The following is a 27,343-nucleotide window of genomic DNA, read 5'->3' as shown; positions in this document are numbered from 1 at the left end:
CTACTGAAACCCTACTTAAGATATACTGTATACAATAACAAACTTACAGAATTAGGAAGGAAATCTAAGACCCTTTATTTCTGGATTTTAAGATGTTGATAACAGTAAAGCAAACATTTTAACTAAGAAGGATTTTTTTGTCCAATGCCACATCTTGTAATCAGCCTTAAGGCGCTGCTAACGCCACATGTAAGCGATGTTTGCAAACAATGAACCTGTTACACTGAGGGAAAACGTTACTTACTTGAATCTCCCTTGGCAGTGTTGACATTGATCCCCAGCCCATCCCTTCTCACAGACGCAAGTTCCATTAATACATCTTCCAAAGATGCAGTTTTTCTCACAGGTTTTAGAATAGGACCCTTCAGTGCACACTAACAGATAAAACACCATAGACGTGAACAAGTACGTCCTGAGCTCCTGTGCCCTACATGAGAAACACATCGTGAAGAAGCGTGGAGACATTCTTCTTCTGTCAAAATCCATCCTCCTATTCTCCTCTGATCTAAACGTAGAAATGAGGTTACAGTCTTCATCAGACTTTAGCTTTTAAACTCTGAATCCTCCAACTCCCCGTAGTTTTGTTACAATGTGTACTTTCTTGTCATTGTCACAATGCCTGAATTAATTATATCCAATACGTAACCTAACTTTCTCCGTTCTGCTCTGAGTTCTCGAGGTAAAGCATCCACCTCAGTACGTTATTCCAAAAACAGCCTTGTCGTCCAAAACCGTGTCCTTTATGTCATTCCAGAAATAGCGACATTTGAGATACAGATGTGCAGTTGTGTTCGTAAACTGTGCCATCACAGTCGCAAAAATAACAGCATGACTTCAGCATGCCTTCTCAAACAATAAGCCGTGCTGCTGTTGCCGTTTCGCCTTTGTTTCTGTCGGAGATGCACTCGGAGAGCAATGACAGCGCAACTCCCATCCAAAACAATGTGCAGTTTCCCACTGCTGCTCCTGCTGAGCTCAGAGCCAATGACGAATCTCACTACGGAAAAGGTTTGGCTCGTGAATATTAAGTAGATTACGCTGACGTTGCTTGGTAACCTTTCTGAAGCGTCCAGTCGTCATGTGACGCAATTAATATTCAAGAGCCAATCCTTCGTCATAGTAGGATAGGAAACGCCTAGCCGTCTTACATTTAAAGCGATAGAGCAGTATTATTTTGTGCTGAACATCAGGTCATAAAAGTTGTGGTTTGTGCACTAAAGATATATTTCTGAGAGGTGCGAATAGGCTAAGAGGACATTTTTGGCTTGTTTTGTTTTGGATATTCCACCCAAAAATTTAAATTCTGTCATAATTTACTCACTCCATGTTGTTCCAATCCTGTTTGTGTTATTTCATCTGTGAAATGCGAGATGATTTTGTAAATATTTTCTCATGATCTCAACATAAATGTTGTTTTTTTCTCACTTTTTTTTATCTAAAGCAGTGGTATTTATTATTATTTGTGTGCTACTGTATATGGTGTTAATATTTTGAATTTCAAGAAGCTTTTATTTTAGCATTTTAGCTTTCGTTTTATCTAACAGTTTTTAGGTTTTAGGAATACTGTCATATTGCTTTGTCATTTTGTTCATTTTTATACTTACACTACCTGTAAAAAGATTTTTAATGTTTTTTAAAGATGTCTCTTCTGCCCACCAAGCCTGCATTTATTTGATCCAAAATACAGCAAAAGCGGTAATACTGTGAAATATTTTTACTATTTAAAATAACTGCTTTCTGTTTGAATACATTTTAAAATGTAATTTATTCCTGTGATCAAATCTACATGTTCAGTATCATTACTCCAGTCTTCAGTGTCACATTATTTATTTATTTATTTATTATTATTATCAGTATTTATACAAGTTGAGTACTTCTTTTTTTTCCAGGATTCTTTGATGAATAGAAATATCCAAAGACCATCCTTTATCTGAAATATTCAGTATGTTTTTTTGTTTTGTTTTGTTTTGTTTTTTGTTTGTTTTTTGTTATTATTATTTATTTATTTTATTTTTGCATTTACTTGATCCAAAGTACAGCAAAAACAGTACAGTTTTTACTATTTAAAATAACTTATTTGAATATATTTTACAATGTATGCTGAAAATTTAGCTTTGATCACAGGAATAAATTACATTTTAAAATATATTCAAATAGAAAGCAGTTATTTTAAATAGTAAATATATTTCACAATATTACTGCTTTTACTGTATTTTGTAAATAAATTCAGGCTTGGTGAGCAGAAGAGACTTTTTAAAAAAAAAAAACATCAAAAATCTTACTGTTCAAAAACTTTTGACAGGCAATTATGAATAAATATGAATAAATAATGAAATTATTGAAAAGATATTCTCCTTTTTGCAGCAAACAAACAACATTCTAAAACATTATTTCCATTCATTTTTGACACTGAACTGAATTTTTGCTTTTGAAGGGAATCATTTACAGTGATAATTACATAAGACAACAGAAAATGACTGTATGCCAGGTAAAGACAGATAAAGATGTATTATCATCTAGCTAAAACGTCAACAACATTCTCAGAGGGCCTTACTCTCCACTGCACACTCACAGCAGGAGAGAAATAAAATTATCTCACTCAGGAGAACTGCTTTTTCTCTCTCAGGAAAATTAGATTGGCTCTGTTGATAGAAACCAAGGAAAACAGAAAGCTGTGACATCCTTTGTGTTCGTAATAAGGTAAAGACTTTGATATTAGCCATAGTTGTACTACTTTATGTAACCTGGCTGTCCCACTGGAAAGGGACATAACTGAGATTAACTTCAGGGCATGGGAAGCCATACTTTATGGGTTGCTACAACAAGAATTGCCAGCTGAAGATTTGATTAAATTACACAAATTTCATGTCACTTTAGATGGTAAAGTAAGTCATGAGCACATGCAAAACACGTTGAGGAATGACAGCAAACCCAGGCCTCTGTACTCCCGTAAACTGCACTGAAATATATAATAGCTAATAAAAAGAAACTGTAATGGCTTGTCAGTCTCTTAAGTATTAAATGTGCTTAATCTAAAATACAAGGCCCATGAGACCTTTTCGGTTTATTTTGCTGTGTTTTAGATTTTCCCTCTTGGATAACTTTAAGTAGGTCATAGTGAATACATCAGCCAAAGCACCTGCAATGAAAAGTGGTTGTGGAACACTGACTAGGAGGATAAACATGTGATATCACATTCTATAAACGATTTATAGTAGAAACAGATTACGCAATAGAGCCTACCATCTGTCCTGACTGCAGAACACACTCTCTCCTCTCTGTTGTTTGAGCTGTGAGGGGCAGAATCCTTCATCTGGCTGTGTAATGGGGGCTCAAACAGCTGACCTGCTCTTTCAAGAATGTTTCTAAGCTTTTTGTTGCTGTTGTTGTTTTATTTATCTACTTTATCACACACATTCAGTGACTCTCTGTTCATAAAATCACTATAAAATAATCCTTTCTAAACACATAACACACATACATCACCATCACTGTCACCAGGCCTAAACAATCATCTATTGCACAATCACCGAAACTATGATCCAGAGAGAGAGGGTTAGGCTGCACTGTTTTCTCATAGTTTTTATCACTGATGCAGAAATTAGGGGCAGCTGGAGATTGCTATGAAAACAACACTGAAGAAAAGGCAGTGCGTATGTTTATATGTCTAGTGATACAATACACACCGTTGTCTATAAAGCATTTTTACCAGGAGATAATAAATATGTCTATGTGGTACTATTTATTTATTTAGTAAGACATGTTTCCATTAAGTATCCTGTAAATATATGTTACAGTGATTAATGTGTGTGTTCTATGGCTATGGCTGCTATGGCTACAATTAAAAAAAGTATAGGCCTAATACATTGTAGTTGTATTGTTACATCTTATTATTATCAGTCAGTGGTTACTACTGTTAAAAAGAGCTTTTACACGAGTCAATGATGATATAATATAATATATAATATTATAGCGCCCTCGTATGGTCAGATACTGAAGGTGCTGTAGGACACCAAACTACTTTTAACCCGAATGAGAGTAGTTAGAATGAAAGTAGAGACTGACAACATAGAATTTATTGCATATATGAGAATATGAAGATATATTTAGATGAGAAAATTTTTAGTACTTTGATTATTTGTTAAATCTATTACTTTTAGGATTTTAAAAAGAGAAGTCCACTTCCAGAACAAAAATTGACAGATAATATACTCACCCCTTGTCATCCAAGATGTTCAAGTCTTTCTTTCTTCAGTCGTAAAGAAATTATGTTTTTTGAGGAAAACATTTCAGGATCTTTTTCCATATAATGGACTGATATGGTGCCCCGAGTTTGAACTTCCAAATGATCCCAAATGAGGTTGTAAATGATCCCAGTCAAGGGCTTATCTAGCAAAACGATTGGTTATTTTTATAAAAATAATACAATTTCTATACTTTTTAATGTCAATTGCTCGTTCTGTCTTGCTCTGCCTAAACTGTTTTTCCCAGTTCATGACAGTTAGGGTATATCAAAAATTTCCCATCTCATGTTCTCCCTCAACTTCAAAATCCTATATTGCAGTTTTACCTTTTTTGTTAAGGGTGTTTGATCTTCTTTGCATTTTCACTTTGCAAAGACTGGGTTGGTACTTCTGCACCGATGTAGGTTGATTTTGAAATGATTTTTAAAGTTGAGGGAGAAAATACGAGTTTTTCGACATACCCTAACTGTCTTGAACCATGATACACAAGAGTTCAGGGAGAGCAAGACAAGACGAGCGTTTGAGATTAAAAGTATTTAAATTGTATTTTTCTAATTCACTAGATAAGACCATTCTTCCTTGGTTGGGATCATTTACAACTGCATTTGGGATCGTTTGAAGCTGCATTTAAACTGCATTTTGGAAGTTCAAATCGGGGCACCATAGCAGTCCATTATATGGAGAAAAATGCTTAAATGTTTTCCTCAAAAAACATAATTTATTTTCGACTGAAGAAAGAAAGACATGAACATCCTACATGACAAGGGGGTGAGTACATTATCTGTACATTTTTGTTCTGGAAGTGGACTTCTCCTTTAAGAATGTTGTCCAGATGGAAAGCAATGAGGCATTTTGTGTTAGTCTTAATGAAGTGGAATGAGGCTTGTTGAGTTGTATACTGAAGGCCAGAACAGAAGATTTCTGACCTGCTTTTTCTAATCAGAAACAAACACAGGGCCAAAGTCCTGCTATATTTAGCATGGTCTAATTACCCCTGCTGGTTGGTGTTGTAATTACACCATACTGTGATGATAGATAGATAGATAGATAGATAGATAGATAGATAGATAGATAGATATGCATAAATATGACCCAAAAGGTCATTAAAGTGAACGCAAATCCTTAAAGTTGACAAAGAAAACCTAATCATACAATTGAGACAAAAAATACATACTTTTTTTTTCTGGAAAATCATCCAATATTAAATATATGTGAATGGCAAAATTATGTGAATCTCTAGGATTAGCACTTAATTTGAAGGTGAAATTAGAGTCCATCTGTTTGAGGTGTTTTCATTCAGTGGAATGACTATCAGGTGTCAGTGTGTGCCCTGTTTTATTTTAAGAACAGGGATCTATTAAAGTCTGATCACATTTCTGAAAGTGTATCATGGCATGAACAAAGAAGATCTCTGAGGACCTCAGCAAAAGAGCTGTTGTTGCTCATCAGGCTGAAAAAGGTTACAAAACCATCTCTGAAGAGTTTGGACTACACAAATCTACAGTCAGACAGAATGTGTACAAATGGAGGAAATTCAAATCCATTGTTACCCTCCGAAAGCAAAAGGTGTAATAGTCTGCGAGGTTGCAAAGGACTTCTAAGCAACTTAAGGCTTTTCTCACATTGGCCATTGTTAATGTTCATGAGTCCACCATCAGGAGAGCACTGAACAACCATGGTGTGCATGGCAGAATTGCAAGGAGACAACGACCCCAAGCACACAAGTCATTCTGCCAAGAACAAAGTTCACAAGTCATTCTACCAAGAACAAAGTTTATATTTTGGAATGGCCATTTCAAAGTCCAAAACCTGAATCCAATTAAAATGTCACAAAGTTTTTGTTTTTACTTGTAACTTCTATCTATTTGAATATATTTTAAAATGTAATTTATTCCTGTGATCAAAGCTACGTTTTCAGCATCATTACTCAAGTCACATGATCCTTCCGAAATCATTCTAATATGCTGATTTGCTATCCAAGAAACATTGTTATTATTATTATTACCATCAATATTTAAAACAGCAGGATTCTCTGATGAATAGAAATATCCAAAGATTAGCATTTATCTGAAATAAAAGGCTTTTGTAACATTATACACTATACCAATGAAAATAATTTATTTATTTTTTGGTGGGGGTGGGGGGATTATAGAAATTAATACTTTTATTTAGCAAGGATGCTTTAAATTGAGACATTTATAATGTTACAAAAGATTTGTATTTCATGTAAATGCTGTTTTTCTGAACTTTCTATTAATCAAAGAAAAAATTCTACTCAGCTGTTTTCATCATAACAATAATAAATGTTTTATTTGAGCAGCAAATCAGAATATTAGAATGATTTCTGAAGGATCATGTGACTGGAGTAATGATGCTAAAAATTCAGCTTTGAAATTCCATTTTAAAATATATTCAAATAGAAAACAGTTCATTTAAATAGTAAAAATATGTCAGACTTTTACTGCTTTTGCTGTACATTGGATCAAATAAATGCAGGCTTGGTGGGTAAAAGAGACTTCTTTAAAAAAACATAAAAAACTTACTGTCCAAAAACTTTTACATAGATTTTCAACTTTTAGAAGTACACTAGACTGGCCTCAAAGCTTAAACAGATATGGTCTAAAAGAAGAAAAGAAACTGTGCTGCTCACAAGTTATTTATTTACTTTATAGTTTTTGCCTTTTACCTTTAAAAATTATTTTGACATCTTTCCTCTACTGAAAGTGTGGCCTCTCACAATCCACACTTCGGACAAAGTCTACAATGAAACAAACAGTATCCTGTTCTGTCAATATGATCTGTGACCTGCTGACATATCAATAATCCAGAAACATTCTCTGTAGTTTTGATATGATTATTACTTCTTTAATTCTTTAGCATCACTTAATAACACCACAGTCACATTTTCATGTATTTTGAATGACCAAAGTAATGAGCGAAAATTGTAGCAGTTGTTACTTGCTGCACTCAAGTCTAGGTAAACTGAAGCTAAGACTTTTGAAATCCATAAATAAGTAGTTTGACTTTTGTCCATTACACAGACCCACAGACCCACACAAGCGTGTATATCTAAATAACCCCTCACACACACTTGTGTAGACATAAATACACAAACACCCACACACTCACAGGGCACTGACCTTATATGCTGAGTACGATTTCGAGCAGATCTGCAGTGTGTCACTCCTCCAGAGACCAACGGCCAGCATGAATCTCAAGCTGTTGCTACTGCTGCTCTTTCTGTTTGCTCTCTTTATCCCTGCACAGGTGTGTATGAACAGTTATATACTGATGTAGTACAGCATCATTACTTCTGATATTCTTAAAATACATTGTTGTACATGAAAACTTTTTTCTGGATATTGAAGTGATGCTATATTATGTTTTGTTTTGTAATTGAAGACAAACTGATTATATTGTGATCATCTGAGTTTTTGTCATTTGTATTGTATACTGTCTGAATATCAGATCTGAATCACATTTAGCTGATTGTGATATAAGAATGCATTTTCTGAGCAAGTTTTTCACCTCTCGACAGTTAAAGAAAGACAAACAAGATAAACACGACAAGCATGAGGAACGAGGTAAACATGGGCACCATGATAAACATGGGAAGCATGGTGGTAAACACGGAAAGAGAGGCAAAGAAAGACTGGAAAGTAAGTGGTAACCCTTTTGAGTTGAAATATAATACATATTTTAATGTCTTTTTAAATGTCCATTATACAACTTATCATATCAGGTCTGAAGGCTGAGTTTAGCAGCTCAGATGACTCAGATGATGATGAAGATGCAAACGACTGGCTGTTTGAGCTTCAAGGTCTAAGAGGTTTGATTCAACATATGAACAAATACAGGCCAACCATACACATCCAAAATATAATGTTACAAACGCTCTACCAAATTGAAATCAGCTAAAATAAATGCAAATAAATGTTTCCCCTTTTGGTTATTCAGGAAAATGCAGTCCAAATCCATGCCTGAACGGTGGACAGTGTGAGGAAAAAAGAGATAAATTCAAATGCAAATGCCCAAAGCAGTTTGTAGGCAGAAGATGCGAGAGAGGTATGCGTTCACCTCACGCCTGCACATTTATATACAACTCTTACATCATTTTGAGAAGCATTTGATGATTTTCTAGGGAAAAGGGTTTGTAAGAGGGGAACCTGTGGGGCAGGATTTTGTCTTCTGACCGCAACTCCTCCCTATTATAAGTGCAAGTGTATTCCACCATTTGCACCACCAAACTGCAAAACAAGTAAGAAATACAGCCCTGAACTCGTTGCACCAAGCCAGTGTTTCTCAATAAGCAGACATTAACATTTCAGTTTAGTTCTAGAATGCTCAGGCAAAAAAAGTAAAACTAGTCTACAAGTATTTCTAAGTAATGCAAATATACGGGTTGTATAGGCTTACTTGTTCACTCATGATTTATGTCTTTTTGTCTAGCTGCTCCATGTGAACCAAACCCTTGTCAGAATAATGGCAAATGTGTTGAAGACGAGGATGATTTTGAATGTGTTTGTCCGGATGGTTACAGTGGACAATACTGTCAAGTTGGTGAGTATATAGTTATAGAAACACTGTATTTCTCTTTTTGGATAAATTTCTGTGAATCCAAACTTATTTTTCCCGTGTAAGTTTTATGGTCTGGCTTCTGATCTCACGTGCGTCCAGATATTTTTAGCGATGCAAAATAGCTTGTTTTACCACTTGATATTGCAAATTGGTGTGTCTTAACATACTGTTTTAATGTATTATCTTAATTACGAACACAGTGGTTTGTAGCGCAAATAGTTTAACCGTTTACTAGACGTTGCTGTTCTTCTCGTTATTTCCCATAGCGGCTAATGAACTGGAAGGTGGACAAAAGATTGTGAATATCAAACATATTTTAGAAATGTAATGGATGTTAGTGAAAGAATTTTGTGCATTTTTTTATTATCCTTTTGGTACTTTATACATAAATAGCAACTACAAAATGTCAAATGTTGTGTTACTGAGAAAATATGATTCCGTGATAGCACACGTACATCTCGGAGACGTCTATTTGACATCTGCAAGACGTTTTTTAGTTTGTTTGCTCACCTGCATTACGCCTATAGGACGTTTCCTATCAGATATCAAATAGATGTCTATTAGATGTTTCTAAGATGTATATGATTTAGAATGTATGTAAAACTGACATCTTACAGACGTCTGTCGGAGGTTTGTACACAGCAGATCCTTTCCAGATTAAGTGTTCTTTAGCAGACATCTTGCAGATGTACGTGTGGTATCGTGGTTAGTGATAGCTATTCATCTGCTTTCCTTTTTCATGTTTCTTAATACGTTTTAATTTTTTTAGCATTACAGACAAAGAAAGATAGCTAAGACACAAACTGCATGTTTAGTGTTCATTATTATTGTCATATATTTCAAACATCATTTTTTTTACAATATCATTAGATTTTTAATCATGAATGCCATGTGGTTTTCTTGGGCCATGCCATTTGACGTATAAATCTTAACTTTAGTTTGACACATTGTCGTGAGCATCTCCAAGGTTCTTTTCTGTGACATTTTTTGTTTTATGGTTTTCTTGCAACATGACAACAACATGAATATGAATCATACTGTGCTGTGACTGTATCTTTAGACCCTAATGACTGCTATGAGGGAGATGAGGGACAGTCGTACAGAGGGAAGGTGTCTGAGACAGATGATGGGGATGAGTGTCTCGACTGGAACTCTGAGATTGTTCTGGATAAACGAATTTTTCCGTCAGGGGCATCTACTGAAGGCCTGGGACCGCATAACTTCTGCAGGTTAAAAACATGTGGGGACTAAAAGCCTGAGACCTACATATTTATTTACTGACCTGGATTCATGTGAAAACATCTTAAAATCCTGCAATTTTAATTTACAAGTTTACGTTTTATTTTGACAGATTTTTATTCCCAGATTATCTGGTCTCAGACTTTCGGACTGCACTGTATTTGCACACATGCACAAAAACACACTTACACAGCTGGACTTGAGCAGCAGTGAACTTGTAATCACAGTAACCCTCAACTCAACTGCAAATCTTTCTTTACAGAAATCCTGATGGAGATAAGAAGCCATGGTGCTTTATAAAGAAAAACAAGAGACTTCGATGGGATTATTGTAATGTCAGAAAATGTCCCACACCTGGTAAGGCTGATGATAAAGACACAGTGTGGTTTATAATCTGATACTTTTCCATCATTACCTCTCTAACTCAACAACACAAACACAGCAGCCTTTAGATTTGAATTAATGAATCGAGAAACATCTATAAACCCTGTCTGACCCAGTAAATGTATTAAATTACATGATCCTAACATTGCTAAACCGGCCAGTTTACTCACATGCTGCACTTTTTCCACAGCAACAACTACCATAAAAATAGTGCCCTCTGCTGCAGTTTTTCCCACCACAACTGTAGTTACACAATATTTTATACCAAAAGTAACTACTCTTCAACCAACTGTACCATCTAAGACAAGTAAGACTTTCTTATCATTACCCACATGCCATGTTTGGTAAAACTGATGGCATTGCAGAAGCATACTTTATAATCCAGCTGTATTCAGCTGTAACGGTCACTGATATTAATGACCATTCTATACGCAGTTCTTTTGAATTTAATTTACTGAGAGATATTCCACGACTACTCACACAGTTTAACAACATTAGGATTTTGTCACTGTTTGTATCACTTCATTTGTCTATGTACGAGAACTATGTTTCCAGTTTTGCCACATATTCAGCTCTTACTCGCTTGCTGCGCTTTTTTCCACTGCAACAACTATCAACTGCACAGCTGCAGATACAGACAGTATTCCACCAGGTGCAACTACTCTACAATCAACCGTACCAGTTACGACAGGTAAGACTTCCACATCATTATGCCATGTCTGGTAAAACTGATGACAACACACCAGCATAGTTTATAATCCAGTTGTGTTCTACTGAAAGTTTAAACCAAAAGCTGTAACTTTAACAACAGTCACTGATATTAATGTTGAACTTTCGACTCACCATCACAGGATGCCAAAACGTTTGGGGTGGAGTTGCTTTTACTAAAACGACTATAACTCTTAAATGTAAAGAAATATTTTCACCAAACTCAGAAAACGTGCTGTATGTAAGACCCTCTTTCTGAGGTCACCATAAAAAGCGTGGAGTTTGGCACAACCACAGGGGGAAAAAATTGAAAAACGGCTATAACTATGCACCCGTTAGTCCGACTGACTAAAGGGCATTCATGTATCTCAAAAAACATGGTTGCCATTGGCCAATGAATTTTGAGCACCTATTGCACAAAGTTAACAGAGGCAGATCATAACTAAACTCAGGGGTATGTTTGACTCATGGCCCTATAGGTCTGTAAAAATTTTGAATGAAATTAGCCACTAGATGGCGATAAAGAGTTTTACGTCTCTGTAATCGCGTGGCGTTTCACACATCCACAAAATATTCATATCATTTGTGACCCTGGACCACAAAACCAGTCTTAAGTCGCTGGGGTATATTTGTAGCAATAGCCAAAAATACATGGTATGGGTCAAAATTATTGATTTTTGTTTTAATGCCAAAAATCATTAAGACATTAAGTAAAGATCATGTTCCATGAAGATATTTGGTAAAATTCCTACTTTAAATATATCAAAACTTAATTTTCGACTAGTAATATGCATTGCTAAGAACTTCTTTTGACAACTTTAAAGGTGATCTTCTCAATATTTTGATTTTTTTGCACCCTCAAATTCCAGATTTTCAAATTGCTGTATCTCGGCCAAATATTGGTCTATTATAGCAAACCATACATCAGTGGAAAGCTTATTTATTCAGCTTTCAGATGATTTATAAATCTCAATTTGGACAAATTGACCCTTACGACTGGTTTTGTGGTCCAGGGTCACATTTGATAGATCAACTTTGTCTCAAGAACCACTGCTGTCAATCAGATTGTTTATTAACTATTCTGGATTATGAAAAAGAAAACTCCTAAAACCTATTCCTAGGTTTTTCAACCTCAATAAAACTACTGCAGTACAGTTCTCTGGATTCTCTTGGTAATGTGTTACCCTCAACACTGGTGACAAGTGACTCTCTTTATGAGTGAATCATTGAATCATTCATTCAGCCAATTCGTTCAAAACACTAATATAAGGTGCAGTTGCTTTAGAGACATTTTGGTGAAATGTGGCCCACAAAGCCGCTGCTGTGTGTTGCTCAGAGACTTGTGAATGTTGGTTCTTGGTAGTGAAGCAAAAATAGACAAAGTAAAGGTTGGAATACACAACTTTTACAATATGAACACATTTTAAAACACAAGTAATTATACACTTGATGACTTTGTGATAAGTTACAGAGAAAATTGAACATTATATACTAAATCACAGTGGATTCCACACTGATAGATCTCAAGTTTTATCTGAACACAACAGACTGAAAACTGCAAGACAAGTGAAAACATGTGCTCTAAAATCAGCTCAAAAAACTCAGGCATGTTTGATATCTTCTGACTGGACAGATTCATATTCTGCAAATCAGAGCAAAAGTCATGTAGTGTATTCCAGCCTTCATTGCCAATATCTTGTCTATAATTTAAGTTACATAAGTTCTTGTTTATTGGACACCTACCAGATGGCAAGGTAACCCCGGAGAGCACCAGTTCAGCCAAATTAACCACTACTCCTGTCCCACCAACCACATTACCAAAGGACACTACTTCATCAAGTTTTCTTACCTGTGGTAAACCTGAGCCAAAAAAACAACTAAACCGGATTTACGGGGGTCTTAAAGCAATTCCTGGAGCCCATCCATGGCAAGTATCAGTACAGGTTAGGCCAAAAGGATCCATACAAGACTACAGACACATCTGTGGAGGCACGCTTATCAAGCCTTGCTGGGTGCTAACTGCCGGCCACTGTATGTAAGTAAAAACTCAATCCATGATCATTGTTAACCACTTCACTGCATTTAACTTAATGAATTTAAGAGCTTTTGATATTAAATATGACTTCTATCTATCTGCATTATTTCACACTTAAACTAAAATTAACCATAGCTCGTTTTTATTTTCTTTTGTTGTGTGTACAGTGGTAAAAATCAGGATTACAGAGTTATTTTGGGAGGACTAAATCTGATACATAAGGAAAAAACAGACCAGACTGTGTTGGTGGAGAATATCATCCTCCATGAGAAGTTCAACGAAACCCCTGACGTCGTCTACAATGATATTGGTGAGTAATGTAGACATTCATTCACAAACATGTTTTTAGTAATATTTTTTTTTTTATAGATTTTAATAAATGTTATAGATTTTAGTTTAACATTTTTTGTTTGTTTGGATTTTCTAGTTCTTTCTGTTCTGTAACTCATCAGGCTTTTATTTTGAAGGTTGTGTTACCTTTTCTTAGCTGTGGCCAAAATTGCCACCATCACCTTATAGTATTGTGCACTATTTTGAGTGTCAGCCATTTTTAGTGGAAATTAGAGTCAAACCAAAAATTATTCAGACACCAGATATAATTTTTTATTTTAGTTCATTTGAGTGAGGATAGCAAAATAAAGTAAATTGTGACATATTATATCCAAAAATTCTTCATACAGTGGACTACCAGTAAAATTAATAAAAATGTTGCCTAAAATTTGATTTAACACTTTGACCTGACCATGTTATGTTACATACCTTTCTATCAAAGCTATCTCATATTATCAAGATGAATTTGTTCTGACGCAGTTTAACTCTTAAGCTCTTGTCATATTTTATGACCTTTTTCTAAACTATAGCGAAAAAAAAAAAACTGTGATAATGTGAGAAATGTTGAAGGTGTCTGAATAAATTTTGGTTTGACTGTATGTAGTATACTCATTCAATCCCATAATACACTGCAATAGTGTACAACTGGATATTACAGAATACCCATAATATATTGTGGGAGTCTCATACAAAGGAAACAATTTATATAAGAGCTCTGCTGTAAGAGTCTTTATTTAGGCAAAATTTTCAGTAAAACACAAGACAGGCATAACCTCTGGATAAAATCAGAAAAAGATCAAAAAGCACATGTGACAAGGACAAGGGAACAAGAAGTTTAAAATAAAAGCCTGACAAGAATAAGAATATCAAAAGAAAAATGTTAATATGGTTCACATTATTGTTGAGATTCATGAGATTCCATTCAAGTCTTTCTATTTTTTATTTTTTCTTGTGGTGCAGCTCTATTAAAACTGAAAGCTACTAATGGCGAATGTGCTAAGGAATCTCAGTTTGTGAAGGCTGCCTGCTTGCCCAAAGAACCTTTTGCAGATGGAACAGAATGCAGCATTTCTGGATGGGGAGTCACTGAGACGTGTATGTTTCCATATGTCTATTTCTGAGTTTGTGTTGAGGGTTCATCAAGCACTGAATCTGTTCTCGTTTCCTTCCTGTCTGTAGCAGAGTATGGCTCTGTGCATTTGCTTGATGCACAAGTTTTGCTGATTTCTCAGGAGGCATGTTCCAGCAATAAAGTATATGCGGCTTTGGTGGATGACAACATGTTCTGTGCTGGCTATCTCAAAGGAGGAGTGGACTCCTGTCAGGTGGGTCATTGTTTTAACAGTGTAATCCCTATACTGCTGTAACAATAATGATATTAAGATTGAATTCTCTTTCTGACAGGGTGACTCTGGTGGGCCTTTAACCTGTGAGAGAGATCAAAAACACTATATCTATGGTATAGTGAGCTGGGGAGACAGCTGTGGCGAGAAGAACAAGCCTGGTGTCTATACCAGAGTCCTTAAATATTTGGACTGGATCAATGAAAAAACTGGTGGGCCACAGTAGCATATCCATGAAAGATTAGCCACCAGCCATGCTTTGTACTCATTCGCTTTGTAGAGTCTGAGATAATTCTTCTGATGAATTAATCATATCTTGTGTTCATTGGGATAAATATTTCATTTTATTTTAATTTTAAAATACACAAATATCTTCTGGTTTCATTTTTAGTTCAAAATAAATGCTGTTAATTTGAATTCTGAAAAGAAATGCATCTCAGTTTCCACAGAATATTAAGCAGCACAATTGTTTTTAACACTGACATTAATAAGAAATGTCAACTGAGCACCAAAGCATCATATTAGAATGATTTCTATAGGATCATGTGACCCTGAAGACTGTAGTATTGATGCTGAAAAATCGCAGGAATAAAATACACTAAATAAATGTAACACATTTAAAATAATAAAATAGAAAACTGTTCATTTGAATTGTAATAACATTTCACAATATTTTTGTTTTACTGTATTTTTGTCAAATAAATGCACCCTTGGTGAGCATAAGAGTGTTCTTTCAAAAAATTCTAGCTGACCCCAAACTCTGAAATCTATTATTTCACCATTTTCAAGTGCTGATTCTTCTACCTGATGATGAATGAAATCACATTTGTTGAAGGTTTGTGGTGCAGTTCAACTGTTGCTCTGCAAAAAGTTAAATATTGTTCTTAATATTTCATTTGTACTATTGGAAATACAAACTAACAAGTCTAATTGACACAAAGTCAGAGTGAAATTAAACAAACCTGTGTTAGGGAGGTCTACTTTATCTTCTAATATGCATTTTGGTATGAGGTATGTGTTTTAAAGATGATAGGATCGACAGATTTTAACAGGCTTTGAGTTTGTTCCCTGAAGATCATGACCTGGACAAAGAGCCAGGTGTAGAGAGTCGGTAAATGTCCCAGCACAGAATGAGTACAGTGGTGTCATGCTATCCACCCCTAAAAATGTTACCAGACCTCCAGGAAAGCTGCAGAAGATTCCTATCCGTTGGAAGCAGCTGGAAATTGGCAAAGAATGAGCAGTACCTCCATGCCAGGCATTGTAGTCTCCATCAAAGTACTCCAGACACCAAGACTCAGCATGCCGGCCCAACCAACAATCCTCCTTTTGGCCTCTTCTTGAGATGGATGGGTAGGTAAGACCCAGTTCCCAGTAGATCTTCCCACTAACATCTACCTCCCAGTAATGGTGACCAGAATCCCAGCACTGGACGCTTAAGACATTAAGGGTGGTGTCAAAGCGTCCCTCATGCTCAGGAACATCCTGCCATTCATCTGTGAAAGTGGCACAGTCCCCTTCAGATGAAATAATCAGCTTGGGATGGGCAGTGGAAGCGTCCAGGACCACTTCTGAGGAATCTGTGAATCGAAGACGGGTTCAAAACTAGAAATATCTAAATTAGACAACCTGGTCTCATGACGAAAACATACCTGTGGGAACTTTTTCTCTAGACGTGAAATACATAGTGTACATTTTGTGACATATTCAATGTGAAATGTCCACTGAGTGGCGTAAAAGAGTGTTATGGTACATAAGGTATGTTTCTGCACTACACCTAAACTTACCCGATAGTATGACCAAAAACGAATCTGACCTAAAAACGTAATTGCAAGCATGCTGTTTTAGCTTGTTTTTCGATCTTTTTAGCTCTTTCATCATGAGTCATGTTTTTCACGGGATTCATACCCAAGCATTCCTCATCCTAAGTCCAATTCCATGCTGGCAAAGTGTTTTCATTATGAGATCAGGTAGCACTAAGAACTAATTTTTCCATTCCTCTGTGCTACTTTTCTATTGTTTTTCTTCCTTGTGTTATTTTACTGCAAGCGTGTTGCGTTTTTTCAAATGCCTTCTGTGTGAATGTCCCTTTAAGGATTAATCTGTAGATCTGTAATCTGTAGTGAGCTAAAACGTAACATTCATTTGGTGCAAATTGTTCATGCAAAAGATCACCAATTTAATGTGCTATTGAAAGTTACTCACAGCTCTTCAGCAGCCTCTTAGCAATGGGGATCTGGGAGCGGATAAACAGTAGTAAATTGTTGGTGAGGCCCAGTAGCTGATCTGATTTGGCTTCATCAAGTTTTATGAGACCTGGGTCTGTCGCTGTTAGCAGTTCCAGCACCCTGCCAACAAAGGGCATATCAGCACCACAGATAACACCTGTCCTCTACTCTATATAAAAGCTTGAGAGTTATATTGAGTTGGGTTAGCAAATAGAGAATTATCGTTATCATGGACTTTTAGTTTGTTTTTACTAGTTTCCTGTCTTTCTTTGTTCAGTTTTCCACTCTTTAGTTGTCATTGGGTGCATCTCAATCAGCTCCCTAGTTCAGTAGTCAGGGTACTGATCAGGAAGTCAGACATTTTAAGGGCTCTTTCAATCATGAATTCCTTCCAGTGCACTGGAACGTTCGCTCTCTGAAAAATCCCACAATGCACCATAAAAACTTAAGTGCACAATATGCTCTCTTAGCAGAAGTTATGTCACATTTCTGAAGTGCAAAACATTAACTACACAAGCCAGCATATTTAAATAAAATGACACAACAATGAGAAGTGCCTGTGTTCATGTTTTAGCATTGCAGAGACCTGGGCTGTGTTTTCCAAAAGCATCGTAAGCCTAAGTTGATCGTCGCTTCATTGGTGACAATGGGTCTATAATGTACTTAGGCTTACGATGCTTTTGGGAAGGAGGAGGAGGAGGAGTTCCTTGACATCTTCCACTTTGCCACCTGTGATGATGTCTGTTGAATGGAGGGATTTCGGTGTGAGTTGGATGAAGACCTCCGCTTCGTTCATTGTGCAAAAGAAACTTGGAGCTGTGAATGAACGGATCCTTGTTCACTGTGGGCGAAGCGGAGGAGTACAGTAGCCTCGTCCAGCCACACCTCACAGACATCGCACAGCCAGACCCAGAGTGCAGCCCGCTAACACCCCTCACCATTGAGACGACAACACCACAGCCCCCCAGAGATGTAGGGCTTCTGCCCACTGCAAGTACAGAGCCTGTGGCGACAGTGCCCACAAATGCTCCAGCGCTGAAGCCCCAATCTGAGTCTAACCAGGAGTGTAAGCTGACAACAGCCATCCCAGAAGGAATTTTGGTAGAGATTGATTCTGGTGAGGACTGGCTTATTGATTAGGACACGGAAATCCTGCCTCACACCCTGAACTATGTGCACTTACTTCATTATCGATGGTTTTAGCCCAGCACATACACTGAATCTTCGCCCTGTAGGAATGTGAATTGTTATCAACCTCCCTCTCCCACCTCCACTATTAATCTCAGCCAGTCCTACAGCCCTGCCTCAGCTGGATGCCTGCTGTCTTTTGTCTTCTCCTGTGACGCCTTGCAGCGTCATGAAGCCTCAGGTTATGCAGCTACTAGCCTTGCCTGAGTAAGAGGATCTTTCGGCTCCTCCTCCAGCCTTTAACCCGCCTCGGCTCCTCCCAAACTTGGCTCCACCAGAGACCCTCGGCGTTTTGGCTCCACGGGGTTCTTTCATCCTACCAGGTCGCTTATCCCATTGACTCGTCACCCTGCCTGCACCATGGACCTGCGAGCCTTCCTGCGAAGTTTCAGCGGGCTCCGCCTTGGTCCTTGGTCACATTGGCTCTGCCTCAGTCCTCGGGTGCTCTAGTTCAACCTTGGACAATCTTCTCCAGTGCCAGCAGTGTCCATCAACTCCACTGTTGGCTGTTGTCCTAACTGCACTCTGGGTCTGTACCAAGTGGCCACTCATCATCCCATGAATATTTTCCCCATTTGTTCTCTGCCTGTCTGCTTGCCTGCCACCACCAGCCCTTCACCTACTCCTCAACCCCCTCCAAAGCTCCCACAAGATGCAAGATCATAACCAAATGCTTAGTTTTGTTTTCATGAACTTTTAGTTTGTTTATATTTCATATTTAGACACTGCAATATAGGCAGTAATCTACTGACTAAATTCTGAGTGGTATCAAAACATTCCTGTGCATGTAAACTCACTATAAAATGAAAACAATCTTTAATTTGAAGGGAACACTGGTATACACTTGTATGGCTTATTATAACAAATGATGTCTCCTACAGAAATGTGTAGTAGAAAACCCATAAAAGATTTACGTTATTTTAAAAATCCACATTGTTTTATACATATTTTGGACTATGGGGGGGGGCACCATTATTTTGATGAGGTAAAATGGTTGCACTAAGCTACTGGCGCTACCTTCTGCTATTTTTACCACAGCACAACTCAGAAAACACAACTCAGAAAATAAAACAGTGATACAATAACCACAGCTACTGAAAGAGTTTACAGGTGGCAATGGATATAAGTGTAGGCACTGAGAATCTGCACTGAGAAACTCCTTCAGTGGTTGCAGCGATATGACAAGTGTCAGCATGTTTAACTCCTGCCAGGATGGCATCTAGCATTTCTTGTTTCTGCCATATGTACTAAAAGCTTCAAAGGCATTAGGGCTAAAGTGTAGAGAACAAAGACGTGGCTCTTTAGGAATTTAATTAGTTTAATTTGTCCACAGGCATCTTCCCATTCTTTTCTTCTCTTTTTATCACTAGGAAAGCAGTGAAGACTTACATTGCTTCTTTTGTTGCCTTTTAGATGAAAATTACACACAATGCTGCACAATGTGCCATCGTATCAGTATTTTATTTTCCGAATTGTGTTGCACTGAAAATAGCAACAGGTAGCACCAGTAGCTCACATGCTCATTTTCCACCAGCAAGCACCGGGTGCAAGTTCAGAGCTGACGAGCCTTCTAAGAACCAGTTTGCTTTTCCACGGGCTAGAGAGCCACCACAGAGCCAGTTCTTACGTCACTGAATACGTCTCATCTTTTCCGGCAACGGCAACCAAAGACAAACACACCACACTTTCCTGAGATGCATCAGCGCTGTGCAGACCGATCGGTGCACGACACCAAAGCACCGTGAGAGTGGCTGGAAAGCAGACAATTCTTTAAAGGAGAAGTCCACTTCCAAAGCAAAGATTCACATATAATGTACTCACCCCCTTGTCATCCAAGATGTTCATGTCTTTCTTTCTTCAGTCGTAAAGAAATTATGTTTTTTGAGGAAAACATTTCTGCATTTTTCTCCATATAATGGACTGGTATGGTGCCCCGATTTTGAACTTCCAAAATGCAGTTTAAATGCAGCTTCAAACGATCCCAAATGCGCTTGTAAACGATCCCAGCCAAGAAAGAAGGGTGTTATCTAGCGAAACGATCAGTTACGTTCATTAAAAAAATACAATTTAAATACTTTTAAATCTCAAATGCTTTTAAATCTCAGAAGAACCGATTTGAAACTAGGCTCTGGCTCTGAACCAGCACTCGAACTGCCTTGGTGGAAAAGGGGTAACAGAGTGCAACTAAACATCATCAAAATAATGGCGCCGCCCATAGTCCAAAACATGTAAAACAATGAATTATTTAAATAACATAAGTCTTTCATGGGTTTTCTACTACACATTTCAGTAAGAGACATCATTTATGTCATATTAAGCTACCCAGAGTTCCCTTTTTAAATGTTTGTTCCAGTAAGCTAAACAGTGTTCATAGCAGAACAGTAAATAAACCTAAACATGTTTGACTGAGATGGATGCTAACAAACATGATCTTTACAACAATAATGCCTTTGCAGTTGAGTCATTCAGATTTCATTGTGTCAGTAAAAGCATAGCATGCCTGTCATGGTGACAAAACAATATCTCCTAAATGCGGTTCTAAATATACATACCTGTCCTCACACATCGTGACCTATAAGAGAGAGGCAGAAATACATAGGCTAGTGAGAATGTATTATGTTGCAGGGATGGTATGGCTTCACTATGCATTGTTGGTCATTTGAATAGCTGTTAGGGATATATTTTCATATAATGATAGTGCATACACTCCATGGTAGATATTTAAAGTAAATATTTAAGTAAAACCAATGGAAACAATGGAAACCAATGGAAACCAACTGTTCTGATAAAAAGCTCACCCTGTCACCAGGCTGTATTTCACTGTCCGTCATCCCTTCATTCAGCTGAACTTCAATGTCTCTGAGGAGGACGCAGTTTGACTCAATGAGGTTGTCCAGTGCTTGAACCGCAGCCATCTCCTCCATCTCCAGTAGGGACAGAGTGATCCTACAGTCCTCCTCCAGAACTCTCCGCATCTCCTCATACTTCTTCACTATACTTTCTCTCATTGAAGAAGACTTTGACTGAGGAAGATAAGGAAATGATTAAACTCAATTGGGTAATCCATTAACATATAGATTATTTGCATTTCATTTTTCTAAACTCAAATAACGCAAACTTTCTTAAGTCAGTTTTTATTGCTTTGAAAAGTCTCTTATGGACTCTAAGGCTTATTTAATTAAAAATACAGTAGAAATATTGCAAAAAGGTTTATGTTTTCAAATATTTTAAATGACATAGTTACTTTAAATTGTTAAGCCGTTTGCACTCAGAAAGTGCTAATAAATTTTACAAATAATTACACAAAAAACAATAGACACAATTAAATTTAAAATTCTGAAGTAGAAAAACTACTTCAGCAGTTTTTTCGTATAAAACATACTCCAATAATCTTAAATATATTTTATAGCATACATAATATTGTAAAGTGTTTTTGTGGTATATTTAATTTACGTGCTAGACTCACCTTGATTTCATTTTGCTTGCCATTCAGTTTCTTAATTCTGCATTTGATCACTTCTCTTTGTCTCATGAGACGATCCTGGTTATTTTTTTGCATGTCTTGAGAAAACGACAAAAAACATGCATGAGAATTCATGCAAATTTTGACATTTTCAGGCTTAAAAATAAGAGAGAACAAAACTTACCTGACACTGAGCTTTCATGTCACCCTGCTGGACTGAGCTGTTAGACTGAGAGACGGCCCTTATGTTGCTTTCACAAATCCTTAGGGGGTAATTTGCAACTCTGTAGATAGATGTTCCAGCAAGCGAGATTTTAAGGAGCTCATGCTTCACTAATAGTGAAAGCAGATCACATGGGTGGGTCACAGTGGCACGATCCTGCTAGAGATAAATGGCATTCACCTTGACTTGTCGCTGTGACGCATCTGTCACTGCAGTGCTGCTTGCCACCTGTGACTGGACACTCGCATACCGCTTCCTCTCCAGGCCATTTTTAGAGGTGGTATTTAAAGAAGTGGATAGTGAGACATTGTCCCATGTGGATTCATAACAAACAGACTCTGTAATGCAGCCTGAGTATACTTTCTACTATGTGGCTATTAATGTTACTCACAGTGAAACAAAGTACAAGTGGATTCTGGGAAATGCAGGAATGAGAAGGTCAGTTACAGCCTTTACGCAGGAGCAAGAAGGAGGTCCTGCATCTCAGAACAGTCACAATGGAATGGAAGAGAATGGAATTAGAGAACAGAAGAATAAAAAAAGTTAAAGTGAACACAAATAGGAAAAATCTTCATTTTCAACTCAAGCTCACAGATGAATCCACCAGATGGCAGCAGAGCATGCACATGGCTGGACATTTTGGGAGAAGCAGATGATTTGCTACTAGTTTCCAAGATTTATGACAGAAAACAGTACTGATGATGATCATGCTAAGTTAGATAGTTTGCATTTAATTTTCAGATGTATCATTAGTTTGTACAATAATTACTAATAATTAATTGTGTGCAAATACATTTAGATTAACTATAAAAAATAAATAAAGTAAATAAAAAGTTTGTGCAATAGTTTGCATTGTTGCATAGTATCATTAGTTTAAACAAAAGTATACTGCACAAATAAATTTGTAAAAATTGAATAAATAAACAATTTTAAATAAATAAAATATGGCTGGAAATTTTAGTAAATTAAAATACATTTAATTACTAAATATATTTTATATTTAATAATTTGTAATAGTATAAGTAGTATCAGTCTGTACTATATTATATTGTACAAATACATTTAGACTAACTGTAAAAAATAAAGTAAATAAAACGTTTGTGCAATAGTTTTCATTGTTTCGTTAATAGTATCATTAGTTTAAGGAGAAAATTAAATAATTATATAGTTTGTAAAATAGTTTTCATTCATTTTTCAATTGTATCATTAGTTTATACAATAATATTTTGTACAAATACATTTAGATTAATTGTAAAAAAATAATGCAATAGTTTGCATTGTTGCATAGTATCATTACTTTAAACAAAAGTACTGGACAAATACATTTTTAAAAATTGAATAAATAATTTAAAATAAATATAGTAAATGTAAATGCATTTCATTTCTAACTATATTTAAAACATAAGAAAATAAATAATTTGTAATAATATAAGTAGTATCAGTTTGTACTATATTGTACAAATACATTTAGACTAACTAAAATAAAAAAAGTAAATAAAATAAATAAAAAGTTTGTGCAATATTTGCATTGTTTTGTTAATAGTAGTTTAAGTAGATAAGTAAATAATTAAATAGTTTGTAAAATACTTTGCATTCATGCTTCAATTTGTACAACAATATTTTGTACAAATACATTTAGATTAAATGTAAAACAATAAATAAACAAGTAAATAAAAAGTTTGTTCAAAAGTTTGCATTGTTTCATTAATAGTATCATTAGTTTATATAAAAGTATTCTGTACAAATACATTTAGACTAAATGTAAATGTAAAAAAAAACAAGTAAATAAAAAGTTTGTGTAATACATTTTTTAAAAATAGACTAAACAAATAATTTAAAATTAAATATAAGATACTGGTTGGAAATTTTAGTAAATGTAAATACATTTAATATCTAAATGAAGAAAATAAATTCAATTTCTAAACGTATTTTCTACATTTTGGATAATATTGCACTTTTGCACCATTTTTATAAACATTATTAACATAATGTGAGCCTAGGTCATGTCTCATTTTATAATAGTGCTCTATAGATTTTATCCACTGCACAGGTTTTCATTTATCTAAAAGTGTGTGGACAGGCATTTAACAACAGCATTGGCAGTCTAAAAACACATAATATTGTATAAAAACACAAGCGCAAATAAAGTATGATCTCACTTGTCTCCTTTGATCTTCCTTTGTCCTTGCCTTGCTCCCTGTGTAACAATAAAGCACAGTCAGCTTTACGTGTGCTCTAATAAACGCAGGCCCGAGCACATTACTGGACTCAAAGGTGGATTGGGAAGACCACTGTGATCCATAATCCACCTTTCATCAGAATTTCCTGTGGAAATAAAGTCCCTTAATTTCTCCAATCTCCACCATTAGACAGCAAAACCTTGACCCCACCGTTACCTCCCCTCTGGTCCTTCTTTAAACCACTGTCTATTAGGCAGCTCAAATTAAATCCCTGCTGTTGGACTTTAATAAGAGAATATTTGCTCCTGTATTTTAACCTTGTTATCCAATATCCTGTTCCATATTCCTCAGAGTGTATGCTATGGGGCTGCTTTAATACAGAAAGGGTGGTTGACTTGCGGCCCACATGACGAAAGCAGACCTTTAAAAACCTTTCATTTTATAGATTTAAACCACAAATGGGTCATTAATTAGGTAATAAAAACAACTGTGATTTCTGTATAGTCAGTGATACATATTCAAACCATCATCAGCCAAATCATCGCCTTTTTGAGTAACAGCTATTCAATTATTTCGAAAAGAAAACTATTCTATTTTTTAACAAACTGAGCATTTAAAAAGGCAGTCTTGGTACAAGGACATGAAATGTTATACAGTGTTTGTTTCTTTATCTGTAAACTGTACCTGTGAACATCAACACAGATGAGTGTGCTGCACTTGACACCTGTTTATGTTTGGCAGAGGACAGTTCATTAAATATGTACAGAGTGTGTAGTTGTGCTGGGTGAGGTTAAGTGCTTTGTAAACCTCTTACGATTGTATCAATAAAGAAAAGGTCCTTGCCGACTGTAACCACATACTGGTGTCACATCCACATTTGAAGCCTGGCTGAAATGGGTGGGCAACTACTAAAACGGCATAGCTATCAAGTTTAGAACAATTAGACTGTAAAGTCAAAACAAGAGATTGAAAAATGTAGCCTATGTCTTTGTTTTTATTAACAAAACGCGTTTTAGCAGCGTTTTCAAACAGTCAAAATCCGACGGTTAGATCGCCAAAACGTAAGTGTATTTTAGATTTTACTTCATTTTAGATTTGCTTACCAAATATAGCACAACGTTTTTAAGATTTTTTAACATACAGGCTACCTGTTAGCCAAACCTCAAACATTACTAAGAGAAAAACTATACCCTCTATAAGTCATGATTTAGTAATTGTCAGGTGTGTTAACTTTTTGTCTTTTTAGACATGAAATACAACATTAATAGTTGAGATTTATTGTGGTCGACGCCGTTGTTGAGTAACAGAGCTCAACCTGGCAACACATGAGAAGCGCTGTGCTAATCTTGGATAGGAAACTCTTTCCGTGTTAAATGATTTACGTTTTATTATCCAGCAGCCCTTCCTGTTTAGTTTAGGCAGCAACATAAATAACAGAACAAAGGATGCACATACAGGCCTGAATGAAAACAGGGCCAGCCGGGCACTGTATGCAGCCGCACTCGTCTTACAGCCTCTCGCTTATGTTACCGTCTCACTTACTGTACTTCCCCAGAGCCGGGAAAAGCTATCCGCTGTATCTGCATCTCTAATGGCTGCTGCCTTTTGGGGAGTTTTCAAGCAGAAGGAACCGGCAGACAAGCAGCAATCGCTTAGCTAAATGCAGAGAGCAATCTTGAAACAGAAAACTGGAGCAGGGCTAGGGGGTTGCTGGATGGGCTGAAATGTTATTTGGATGATACCCGTGCATTAAAGCAAGGGGAAGCTGTGTTGAGTTTCTCATTGAGAGGCAGCAGCAGGGCTCACTGCGATAAGGAAATAAGGCTAATGTTACCTGATCTGGTATAATGTGAACCAATTACTACTCCATTGCACTTCATTACAGAACAGTAATAGGGCCAGGGTGAGCCACGCTATATGAGCAGCCGGGGGAAAATTGAGTGGTCATTGATAATATGATAAAAAGTGACAGAGAGAGAGGCCTCTCAAACAAATTATTGAAATTTACAGTCAGTGGAAGAAACAGAATAACCTCATTTAGGCAGCCGTGGGCCAGCACTTGTCCAAAGTAGCACACTCGACACAAAGGACTGCTTATGGAGAGAAATCTAAAACGATCAAAGAATAGTTTTAGGCCCTGAACTCTACAGACCTGCTCGGGACGGCGAAATTTTTCGGGCCGCCTTACTTCCTAAGTTCTAATACAGAAGGAATTTGGTGTTCTGTGTGACACTTTGTTTATAAGGGTTTCAAGCTGTCATCTTTCTACCTATCTATCTACAGTTGAGGTCAAAAGTTTACATGCACCTTGCAGAATCAGCAGAATGTTAATTATTTTATCAAAATAAGAGGGATCATACAAAATGCATGTTATTTTTTATTTAGTACTGACTTGAATAAGATATTTCACATAAAAGAGGTTTACATCTAGTCCACATGAGAAAATAATAGTTAAATTCATAAAAATGACCCAATTCAAAAGTTTACAAACACTTGATTCTTAACACTGTGTTGTCACCTGAACGATCCACAGCTGTTTTATTGTTTTTTGTTTGTTTGTTTAGTGATAGTTGTTCATGTGTGCCTTATTTGTCATGAACAGTTACTGCCCACTGTTCTTTAAAAAAATATCTCTGTTTTTTCAGGATTTTTGTGTATTTGAACCCTTTCCAACAATGAATGTATGATTTTGAGATCCGTCTTTTCACACTAAGGGGCAAATGAGGGACTCATATGCAACTATATTCACTGATGCTCCAGAAGGAAAAAAATGCATTTAGGGGGAAAACTTTTGAATTAGATGATCAGGGAAAATTTTACTTATTCTGTTTTCTGGGAAACATATGAGTATCTTCTATAGCTTCTGAAGGGTAGTAGTGAATTAAAAATATATAATATTTAGGCAAAATAAGAAAAATTACACATTTTCATTTTGTTCAAAAGTTTACACCCCCAGCTCTTAATGCATCGCTTTTCCTGTAATAGTTGCATATGAGTCCCTCAGTTGTCCTCAATGTGAAAAGATGGATCTCAAAATCACACAGTCATTGTTGGAAAGGGTTCAAATATACGGAAAACCAAAGAATCTATCTATCGTGAACGTACACATGATCATATTACCACTACAAAATGCTATTTTATATCTGCAGATTTCTTTTATCAGAATTTTTATTCACACAACCTTAAAAAAAGAAAGAAGG

General features: G+C 36.3%; 3 protein-coding genes across 5 annotated transcripts in view; 1 reads left to right on the top strand and 2 right to left on the bottom strand.

The window, feature by feature from the left end:
• atrnl1a (attractin-like 1a) overlaps positions 1-985 on the bottom strand; it is a 318,119-nt gene extending 317,134 nt beyond the window's left edge. For both annotated transcript variants that reach the window (XM_051126138.1, XM_051126139.1), the window contains exon 1: positions 245-985. In XM_051126138.1, coding sequence (XP_050982095.1) covers positions 245-486 — 242 coding nt within the window. In that variant the 5' untranslated portion in view covers positions 487-985. The remainder of the gene's footprint in view (positions 1-244) is intronic.
• A 6,373-nt stretch (positions 986-7,358) lies between these two features.
• On the top strand, positions 7,359-15,578 carry LOC127175466 (hyaluronan-binding protein 2). Of its 2 annotated transcripts, none has more exons than XM_051126545.1 (15): positions 7,359-7,511; positions 7,783-7,903; positions 7,987-8,064; positions 8,202-8,309; positions 8,386-8,502; positions 8,694-8,804; positions 9,883-10,051; positions 10,324-10,418; positions 10,636-10,752; positions 11,071-11,136; positions 12,900-13,188; positions 13,356-13,498; positions 14,479-14,613; positions 14,698-14,843; positions 14,923-15,578. In XM_051126545.1, the coding sequence occupies exons 1-15, from the start codon at positions 7,452-7,454 to the stop codon at positions 15,085-15,087; spliced, it is 1,920 nt and encodes a 639-aa protein (XP_050982502.1). In that variant the 5' UTR covers positions 7,359-7,451; the 3' UTR covers positions 15,088-15,578. The 2 variants fall into 2 exon arrangements, with proteins under 2 accessions (XP_050982502.1, XP_050982501.1); XM_051126544.1 differs by having other exon boundaries at positions 7,987-8,073.
• On the bottom strand, positions 15,348-22,041 carry LOC127175467 (E3 ubiquitin-protein ligase TRIM39). Its single transcript, XM_051126546.1, has 6 exons — positions 21,925-22,041; positions 21,744-21,838; positions 21,076-21,300; positions 20,830-20,849; positions 17,067-17,209; positions 15,348-16,441 (listed from the first exon to the last, which is right to left on the bottom strand). Exons 2-6 carry the CDS (start codon positions 21,834-21,836, stop codon positions 15,882-15,884), a joined length of 1,041 nt encoding a protein of 346 aa, XP_050982503.1. The 5' UTR covers positions 21,837-21,838; positions 21,925-22,041; the 3' UTR covers positions 15,348-15,881.
• Between the last annotated feature and the right edge of the window lie 5,302 nt (positions 22,042-27,343).

The sequence above is a fragment of the Labeo rohita genome, chromosome 13, assembly GCF_022985175.1.
Source record: "Labeo rohita strain BAU-BD-2019 chromosome 13, IGBB_LRoh.1.0, whole genome shotgun sequence".
Lineage (NCBI taxonomy): Eukaryota > Metazoa > Chordata > Actinopteri > Cypriniformes > Cyprinidae > Labeo > Labeo rohita.
Note: the sequence above shows the minus strand (reverse complement) of the source record. Positions and strands in the feature narration are given on the sequence as shown.

Bases quoted from the DNA above. Each gene is read 5' to 3' on its own strand.
- LOC127175467 (XM_051126546.1), bottom strand. From the start codon at position 21,836: ATGCAAAAAAATAACCAGGATCGTCTCATGAGACAAAGAGAAGTGATC. The intron at 20,850-21,075 runs GTGAGCTTTTTA...TCTCTCTTATAG, and splicing joins AAATACAGCCTGGTGACAGG to GTCACGATGTGTGAGGACAG. The intron at 17,210-20,829 runs GTATGTATATTT...CTTTGTTGGCAG, and splicing joins GTCACGATGTGTGAGGACAG to GGTGCTGGAACTGCTAACAG.
- LOC127175466 (XM_051126544.1), top strand. From the start codon at position 7,452: ATGAATCTCAAGCTGTTGCTACTGCTGCTCTTTCTGTTTGCTCTCTTT. The intron at 8,074-8,201 runs GTTTGATTCAAC...TTGGTTATTCAG, and splicing joins TGAGCTTCAAGGTCTAAGAG to GAAAATGCAGTCCAAATCCA. The intron at 13,189-13,355 runs GTAAGTAAAAAC...TTGTGTGTACAG, and splicing joins CTAACTGCCGGCCACTGTAT to TGGTAAAAATCAGGATTACA.